General features: G+C 35.5%; 1 protein-coding gene across 7 annotated transcripts in view; it reads left to right on the forward strand.

Annotated features, from left to right (window-relative positions):
- Nucleotides 1-9967, forward strand: part of LOC105395422 (kinesin light chain) — a 42087-nt gene extending 32120 nt beyond the window's left edge. For 4 of the 7 annotated variants that reach the window (XM_048627153.1, XM_038113888.2, XM_048627151.1 and 1 more), the window contains 5 exons: nt 199-277; nt 3671-3780; nt 4635-4751; nt 6362-6451; nt 7315-8643. In XM_048627153.1, coding sequence (XP_048483110.1) covers nt 199-277; nt 3671-3780; nt 4635-4751; nt 6362-6451; nt 7315-7410 — 492 coding nt within the window. In that variant the 3' untranslated portion in view covers nt 7411-8643. Of the gene's footprint in view, nt 1-198; nt 278-3670; nt 3781-4634; nt 4752-6361; nt 6452-7314; nt 8644-9686 lie in introns of those variants that run through there. The other 3 variants (XM_048627155.1, XM_048627156.1, XM_048627154.1) reach the window with 2 other exon arrangements.
- Nucleotides 9968-10178: the final 211 nt, after the last annotated feature.

Below are 10178 nucleotides of genomic sequence, written 5' to 3' on the forward strand. Positions count from 1 at the left end.
ATACCTACTTCTGATGAGGTCTCATAAAGACGCCAACTTTTCTCTTCTATTTTTGCTCTTAATCCACGTCTTTCAACAACCTTGGATATATCTCCAAATTAACAACTCATTACACTAAAATGCCATAACCAGATATCGTCCACTGTACGTTTGTCCTGCCAAAGAATAATAAATTAATATTTCAAATTATAATTCCAGGGCAAATACAAGGAAGCGGAGACACTGTACAAGCAGGTGCTGACCCGCGCGCACGAGAGAGAGTTCGGGACCATCGACGGTAAGTCCATTATTTAACCGACACGCCTCTGAACTACTTATGTGTGCCTAGTACCTTATATGTAGTACAAGTGTTGATAATTTACGAAAACCATAATGAAAGGTGACGTTTTCTAGTGTATGAAGTGGCGCTTCTATTGGTCATTATGATGAAACAATTAACATAAGATGTATGCAGTTTGGCCGATGACACACTGACACTTTTGCCATAGTTTCACTTTTCTATCTTGCTATACTGATATCCCTTATTCTTGGTTCCAAATTGGGGCATAAGGGATTCATAACAGTTTTCCATTCGTAGCTTTACATCGCATCTGCATACATTTACTGTCAAATACAATATAATGTAATAATCTGCAAGAAGCGCCACTTCGTTACGAGGAAACGGTATTCGGAGCTTTCGTTCATAGTTTTCGTAAACTATCAAAACCTATACTAGGCTTATTGCTGTTACTGTATCCTATGTTGTTACGGAATAGGCTGATGCTATACATGACTACTCTTTATATTTTACCAGCCTATTTCGATAAACTCACAATTATTATTTGAATAAAATAAATATGTACATGTACATTTCATAAATAATCATTTTATTTGCATGCAAGTTTACCTATATTTTTGGCGTGTGGTAGTATCGTTTTCGTTTATAACTTGATTTTTTTATAATTTATTTTGTTCAGTTAACACGTTATATTTTATTTCTGTTTACTATTTTCAGAGAGTAAAGCGTCAATAACTAAGTCCAAAAAATAACACTCCCGCACTCGTAATATTGTATACAGTTTATTATAAATATTATAATTTTAACACCGGCTATGGAAATAAGGATCTTTAACATTCCCGTCAATTTAATTAGTCTCATTTGGTATTTTTTTCGATGAATAAACCGTCCTGTTGTAAAAACGGTTATTGATCGTAGTCCAAGATTAGGTTCCATAATGCTCAAAAGCTGTTTAAAATTAGTTCTAACATTCTAACCAATAATTATATGTATAAAAATGTGGTGATAGAAACTAATCCTGTATTATATGATAATTGAATGTTTAAAAAAACAAACGAAATTCTGGTTGTGTCGTATTCGGTATTGGTGTATAAGTAATGTAGGTAACTAAATTAATGACGAGGCTTACAATTTAGAATTAATTAAATATGTTTCGCTTGATTAATAATATGAAAGAGGCTTCTTTGTACCTAAGAATAAGTTGCTTACTTTATTATTTGTATATTTTGTGTCCTTGGAAGACAATTGCAATATTTAGCGTTAGTGTTAATGTGAATGCATTTAGTTTTTGTTTATAATAATTTTGCGTGACTTCAGTGGAGGTGCCTGAAATAATTTATATTTTACTCACCAATATTTTTGTGTTTGTATGTTATATGAATTTTATTTTTCGAATATAATATTATGTATTGAGTTATGTTATTTATAGATCTCTCTATGCATTTTTTGCAGCTCGAATTGATCGATCTTAGTTTTTTGCATAGAAATATTTATTATAAATTGAATAGACGCTTTTCTTGCCATTTGTTAGAATTTTTAATGTTTATTTTATTATTGTTAGTAGCGCTTGGCAATGAAATTTTGAATTTCATTTAATGTTCAAGCTGATAGATATAGGTAATTGATTTGAGACAATTATCATAGCCTTTATGCGTAGAAAGGATTTTGTATGGTTGTTAAATAAAACCAAAATACAAAATAATGCATGTAAAGTACGGGTCTACGCATGCAAATCCATAAAATTAGTACATTTTAACCACTTTAGTCCAGTCAATAAATGACTCAAAGTGAGGTGTAGAGTGCGTGAGCAGGTAACTAAGCGATTCCTTCAGAAACTTGTTCAGGGGGCTTAGGTTGTTAACATACCAAAAGTCCTGACTCCTAGGTGATGAGCGGGGGGGAGGAGGGGGGGACAAAGGTACGAATTTCTGGTTTTTAGCTTATATCTCGAAAACGGTGCATCGGAGAGAAATATTTTCAACTAATGAAATTAAGTTCTTAAAATTATCTAAAACTTTTATAGTATATGTTTTTTTCTGATTCCTAACCGTTTTCGAGCCAGTTAATCTTAAGACAATATGATGCAATGTTTATGAATGTTTTGACATGAATACATTTTTCTTGTAAATTTCAACTTTTTCCGAAGGTAATAGCTCGAAAACGGTTAGCAATTAGAAAAAAACATATGATATAAAAGTTTTAGATAATTTTAAGAGCTCCATTTTATTAGCTCATAATATTTGTCTCCGATGCACCGTTTTTGAGATATAAGCAAAAAACCAAAAATTCGTACCTTTATCCCCCCCTCCTTCCCCCCGCTCATCACCTAGGAGTCAGGACTTTTGGTATGTTAACAACCTAAGCCCCCTGAACAAGTTTTTGAAGAAATCGCTTAGTTACCTGCTCACGCACTCTACACCTCATTCCTTGACTGGACTACTTAGGGGATTACTTCTTAAAATCCGTGGTTTTCTTGTGATTTTCAATATATTAATGCCTATCTATTTGATTACTTTTAATAACAATATTCATGAATGAATGGTTTCGTATGCGTAGATCCGATTGACGATTGTGATTTAAGATACGTGCCTTGTCTAGAGTTAAATATAAGTATTTGTTAAGAGAAAATGTAATAGTTTATTATATTCACGTTTGCAAATAGATTTTATTCAAGCCTTGAAAGACAGCTAAAATTGTAGGCAGCTTTTTATCATTAAATAAAGACAAAGACAGTTTTATATATTTTTTATTTTGTATGTGATTCAGTTTATTTTATTTATGTACGTTTTCAATATCCAACTACATACAGATTGGCTTTTAAACTAACGGTAGTGTTAATTTTCCTGTAGTCATGGTAGTTTTTTTATTGCGTTGTCAAAAAACTACCGAAACTGTAAATTGTGGAAATCTGTATGTAGGTTGTATATTGGAAAGGAACCAATAGTAGGGTTTGCAGTGCAGTGATTAGCGGCCAGTAGGTGAGTGGCACAAGTTTGGATTCCAGTGTGGCACAGTCAGGAAGGAGTCGTTTTTTTCTAAAATAATTATATGCAGCTTGTTATGCTGTCACTATTTAAAAAATGTCGCTATAATAATTTAAATTTTAGAATAAATCCTATTGATTGTGATTGTGTCCACACCTTCCCGACTTGTGTCACATTTTTTATCTTCTCGATAGTTTTTTTTTATAAATACATTTTCCTGCATAATATACATATTGTTTAGACATTTTATAAATACGCCATAGTAAAAAGTATATATAATAATTAATCAATTTTGTAGTCGGTGTTGGCTTTATAACCCATTTAATTTTTAGTCTTGTACATACATTGCTTGCCTACACTTCCATTCTCACCCCTATCTACACACAATAACGTATAATTCCGTGTGCAGGCGACAACAAGCCCATCTGGCAAGTGGCCGAGGAGCGTGAGGAGAACAAGCATCTTCAGAAGGAGAACGCTCCTTATGGCGAATACGGAGGCTGGCATAAGGCTGCTAAGGTATGGCTCTATTCTATTCTATTCTGGTAGGGGGAGAAGTTCCTGTACGTGGCTCTCTCGAGTGGAACCTTTGTACATATCCCCTTGGAAGGTATGACTTATTGTTGTAGTAAACAAAACAATGTATTTACCAATCGCAGCTCCAGCGTACCAGGAGGCTAGGCCTGGCCTAGTATTTATAAATATCTACGCCCGATATAATAGAGCTTTTGTCACTTAAAAATAGGGTTACAAATTACGTTCTAGGTACTATACGAATTTTGACTGACACACAGCTTCTAAACTCCTCTGTTTCGAAGTCATTTGTAAACGTTCCCTAAACTTCAAATACGGTCTATAAATTTGTGGGCTAAAATAAATGGAGCAGAGAACTTAACATGCATTTTTCATACATTTGTGGTGAACGTAGGTACCTACTATGTGGTAATGAAATTTATCTTATCCCTCAATGTCATCTCTTATCATAAAAAAAACCGGCCAAGTGCGAGTCGGGCTCGCGCACAAAGGGTTCCGTAGCAGCAAAATTACAGTTAAATCAACCTATCTCAAAAACTATAAGAGATACTTTGATCAAACCAAAAATCGTTGAAAGAGTTAATTAGCATGCATCACCTCTATTTTTTTTAGAATTTTATACCCCGTAGTTATAAAAATAGAGGGGGGGGGACATACTTTTTACGACTTTGAGAGCTGATATCTCAAAAACCGTTCACTTTAAGAAAAATGTTTTTTAGAAAACTTTATATCATTTTAAAAGACCTTTCCATTGACGAAACTATAAGGGTTCCGTTTTTGCCATTTTGGCTACGGAACCCTAAAAAATACCACCATTACCATTATTTGTTACCTCGCAGGTGGACTCACCCACAGTGACCACGACCCTCAAGAACCTGGGCGCCCTCTACCGGCGCCAGGGCAAGTACGAGGCGGCCGAGACGCTCGAGGACTGCGCGCTGCGGAGCCGCAAGGAGGTACGGTGTCTATGATGCAGAGTGTACGGTTTGATTGAACTACATCCCCACGATTTCATTTGCCAACGCACCGAATTCCGATTGGCTGTTTAAGATGTCACGCACATAAAGAGTCATGAATTTGAGTTGCGCAGCCGCAGGGAGGTACGGTGTCTGTCATGTGGAGTGTACACTTTGATTGAACCACACGATGCGCAAGCGCACGATGAATGATGATGTTGCCAATTGTTGACGCACCTAATTTTGATAACATGTTTACACGCACATAAAGAATCATCATTTCGTATTTCATCCGCAATTCCGCTTTTATGAATTCACCGATCTAGTCCATTTGGCAGAAAATATGAATCGTGTGGATAGGGTTCTAGAAGAGTGTGCGCAAAATGGTATGATGTCATATTTAGAGAACGAGAAGGCATATACCACGCATTACAGTAAAGCGCGATAAATCCTGCAAGATATTGAGGCTGCCTGCTGTGTAGAGCGGACGCTAGAAGTATACACAATATTTTAAAGCTTAATTGAATTCGGCTATTTGTTTTTATTCGGAGTGTATCACTAACCAATATATGTTTCTCTTAACTGGCTTTATTTTAAAGTAATTACTATACACCAATTATTATGAATCGCAGCAACGAAATAATATATTTCATATTTATATTTCTATACATATAAGTGGCAATTCCATAAGAATTCATAATTTATATTTATTGTAGTACTAACATTTAAGCTAAAAGAAGCACAATCTGAATTAACAAACTTTAATTTAGTGCTTTATATGCCGGAAATGTCTTTTACTGAGATAAATAGTCCGAACTGAACGTGGCTTTTGTCATAAGAAATGGACCCACTAAAGCATTAAATTGAGATTTGTTGCTTTGGAATCAAATGCAATACTTAACAAATGTGTGTATTTTTTGCACGCTGCATAGCACGTACAGACAGTAAGTTCACAATAACATAATAGTACTTGATAATATGTAATTACAATATTTTTTAATATATTTTTCAGGTTACCTAAAAGTACTTATATATTTTTTATAAGTTACCGCTTCTTACATTAACTTTTGTCCTCCTCATAATTTATAGATTTAAATTTCAACTTAAAGCATCTAATCTTCTTGTAATATCTATAATTTGTCTCGAGTTTTGGTCCAGTCAGTTGTCTTTCGGCCCACCGAAAACCTTTTTCCTCCAATTTTTAAAGACAAAAATCCCCAAACTAAGCCTTTATATTTACTGGCTTGTAATAGCCATTGTCTTCGTACCCATCGTAATTCATCTTATATATACTTATTTCTCCAAATCAAAAGACAAACGTCCTCAAACTTATGCTCTTATGTGTATACCTTTATTTTATATGGCTGTTGTCTTTATGCCCACCAAAATCTTGTTTACCCCTCCAAATCTAAAAACCAACCATCCTCAATGTTTACACCTCCAATTCTAAAGACAAATTTCCCCAAACTTATGCTCTTATGTGTACACCTCTATTTTACATAGCTGTTGTCTTTGTGCCCACCAAAATCTTTTTACCCTTCGAAATCTAAAAACCAGCCATCCTCAATGTTTACCCGTCCAATTTTTAAACCAAACATCCTCAAACATAGGCTCTGGACATCGTGAAGCAGTCCCGAGCCCGCAGCGCGCGCCACGGCAGCCGCGACTCTATGGAGGTGTCGGCAGAGGCGCACGACGAGGTCAGGACATAGGGGGGGAGGGGAGAAGGATGGGGAGGGGAGGGTTGATGTTTCAAGTGAACGTAGTGGCTTTGTGGTTCTGTAGCTTACGTGTTGGAGCCCTGGGTTATCTTGTTCAGGTCACCAATTCATACTTGGTGCTATCAGCCCACCTGTTCAGGAATTATAATCCAGGGCTAGTCCCAAGGTAAATTGTAGACAAGTTATACTAAGACTAGCTTGGACAATGTAGTTACAGAATGACATAGCTGTTTGGTAAAGAAAATTAACGTTTAACAAAAATATGTCGTTAATCGTGATGGCGTATTAAAACCAATAACGACTTTAAATTAAGCGCGCCACTAATAAAATTGAGACATAATTTTAACAAAATAATTCACATGACAAGCTGTTCACATTTCACACATTAAAGTTGCATTAAATCAACCACTACTGTTCCATGTTTAACAAGTAACGCCATTTTAACTTAATTTAAGGTTCACTTGAATATTCAACTGGGTTCACTACGTGTCTATTGTCTATGGTCGTTGCACATTTAGTTACCAGTCGTCGTCGCACCTTGCACCTGCTGTGTTGTCTCACTCAATCGCTTCTCATTCACTGCAGTTTTCACTTGACGGTTCACTTCGGGTGGAGTTTGTTGGTCGCCATTTTGTTTCACATCATTTTGGTTACTGTTGTTGGCTAAATATATGTTTTACTGTAATTTATTTATGTTTCACTACTTATTTACTATATTTAATTTATGTTCACTTTAATTTCCGCTTTTATTTTGTACGTGTCAGAAAATCACCCATCACAATTTTCGCACCTTTAATTTGCATTTTGTTTTATTTTATTTTTTGTTTGTTTTGTCTACCTAGGGCACCAACCAGGCGAGTGAGCCCCGAATGAACCTAAAGTCTAAGCTGTTCAATGCACTAGGCATCAACACGGGGAGCAATGCGCCGCACCAGTAGAATAGCCACATGACCCGTAGCGGAATAAGAATAAGTGTTAAGATACAAGCTTCCCGACGGCCGGGCGTGCCTGGCAGTCCTCTGCATTGTATAGTGTGAACCGGGATGTGCCTCGCCTTGGGGGTGACAGGCGTAAGAGGGGAGAGGAATCAAAAAATGATAAGTGAGTCATATGTGGTTATACTCCTATTTCTCTCTAGATTCCCAAGGCGAGGCGTTTCTTTCGGTCACACTATAGCAAATGATATTTTAAAAAAAACGGTGCATTTAAATACAATGCAAACGACTGGCAATGTAGATTATAGTATTATTTATGAATAGCATGCGGTAAGATGAAAAAATAAAACTTAAAAAATACGTGTGATAGATATTATTGCATGGGCCGTCCTAGAATTAGGTGATTGTATTTTTAAATTTTAATGTTTGGAGGCGGTGCAAAATTTTAAGGATCGTTTTTGTTTTTAAATCATGACACCTCAGTCGTTATGTTGTAAATGTAAAGTTGCATTTATTGGATAGTGGATTGTAGGAACTGTGTACCTACATGTATTTTCTTATTTTACCATTACTGGCGCATGTTTCAACAACGATTTTTTATTTGCTTACAATTTTATTCGATTTTATTTTGCTGATTTATATTCTTTTTGTTTCGTCTTTTAAGTATAATCATTGCATGAATGTGATTATTGTAATGTCGTGCATAAATTCAGTACAAATTCTTAGTGTCGATTCAATGTCGGTCAGTAAAGAATTATATGTGAATTTTAATTTTGTTTTGCTAAATGAATCAGGTTATTTTATGATGATGATTTTTATTTTATTTGTTTAACTATTTTTACTCAATTTTATCAATTATAATACCTAATTAATGCTTAAATTTTAAACTTTCATTCCAGTGTAGTGTGTTTTGGTCTAAGCTTTATGTGTATGTGAGAGAGTAAATAGTGATATACATAATATAGTATTTTTATATAAGTAAACTTTGAAATTATTTCAAATAATGGGTGCTGTATGTATGTCAAATATTTTATCTATATGCACTAGTTTTAAATCGACGACAAAACCTATTTTCCTTAGAATTTTCAATGATTTACTGAAATTTACATGGAATCTCTCCATTGGTTTGCTTGTCACAATACTTGTACTAAGCATCATACTCTATATTTTAAATAACAGTCTCGATATTGCATCGATTATATTATTTTAAATTGTTAATAAATATTTCAATAACTATTTTTTTTGTTTAATTTTTGTTCGTAAGATTTATGTTACTGAGCTGAGCTTTAATCGGGGTTATCAAAGGTGAGTCCTACAGTGTTATGCAATTTATAATCCTTTAAACAATCATTAGAGCCCATATTCTTGTTGACACATATCATTAACACACTAAAATTATTACATACCTACACGGTTCTAACACAAACCTACTTTACAAACATTAGACTTCACATTATCATGCTTTCGCTGTTAGTTATAGATGCATGAGGCATCTCATTGATGTTTTATGTTCATGTTTTTTTCAAGATACATCTATCATCTTCAACTTTCAACTTTATCAACCCCCTTCAATTTTTCAAAACTTCTTGCCGCCAAAAACAACTGTCATTGAAAACATTTTAGACATCCTGGCAAAGGTAATCTCCTCAAACAGCCAACCGGCAAAGGCAACCTTCTCATACAGCCAACGTTTCCTATTTCGTCGATTGTTGAATGGAGTGTAAATTGCATAACACGCGGGGCAGGTGCCGCGGAGCGCTAGTTTCTCGCGGCTCCGCGAGTCCCTGCGGCGGTCGTCGGCCAGACTGTTCAGTCGAATAGCCGGCCGGTACTCCGCTAACCTGCCTGCTGATGTAGACTACACCGACCCTGACAGGTAAAGTTGTAGATGCTTTTAGAGAAAAGGCTATTGAGTTGAGGAAATCAAGGATGTTTCACGCAGAAGGCTCATCTTGAAACATAAGAAATAAAGTTAACGATTGTTCAAACTTGATGTGATTCTTCAATGGTGCCTCAGCCTTCTTAGTGAAACGATCTCAAGCATTTCTAGTTTAGGCAGGAATACCGTATGTGCACAATACACTCCAACGTTTGAATTTGCAATGAATGTTTGCGTTTTGTTTATGGTATGTATATTTTTTTATTTTTTATTGCTTTTTTATTAGTCCTGGTTTTAACTTGGTATAGAACTTCTGTTTGCATGCCTCGCCGTTAAACAATTTAAATTTTACCATTAATGGCACTAAAACCCTAAAAATATGTTTTTTTTTAATTTCCAGCATGAAACGCGCAAACTCCCTGTCCGCGCTCAGTAGCTCTCCTCCTTCGAAGCCTCCGGAGGGGCGGTAGCTGCCGCCCTCCCCCCTCACTCTGAGGAACCTCCTCCTCCGGTACATAGCCTTCATGTTCATACGGATACTGGCTGTCAAGTCATGATAGGAGGTTGAAAAAGTTTGGACCTATTTTGTGTAACGTATGTGGATAGGAACTTTAGAACTTTGTCACAGTTGCTTTTAATAACTCCACACAGTAGGTAGGTACTTAATTTATTGAAAAAGATTCTATCAAAAGCAGAATAGACAAGGTAATAAAGTTCGTATAGATACATAATACGATTGCTAATTGACTAGGCTGTAGGACAGACTTTATTGATATAAAATGTTAAATTAAAGCTTTTTCATAAAGGTTGCTATTGTAGGTGCCTCTTTTACCGTTTTGATTTTGAGAGATAGTGTCACAAAGTTTTAAAATCTTCTTCTTCTTTAATCCCG

The sequence above is a fragment of the Plutella xylostella genome, chromosome 18 (genome assembly GCF_932276165.1).
Source record: "Plutella xylostella chromosome 18, ilPluXylo3.1, whole genome shotgun sequence".
Classification (NCBI taxonomy): Eukaryota; Metazoa; Arthropoda; class Insecta; order Lepidoptera; family Plutellidae; genus Plutella; species Plutella xylostella.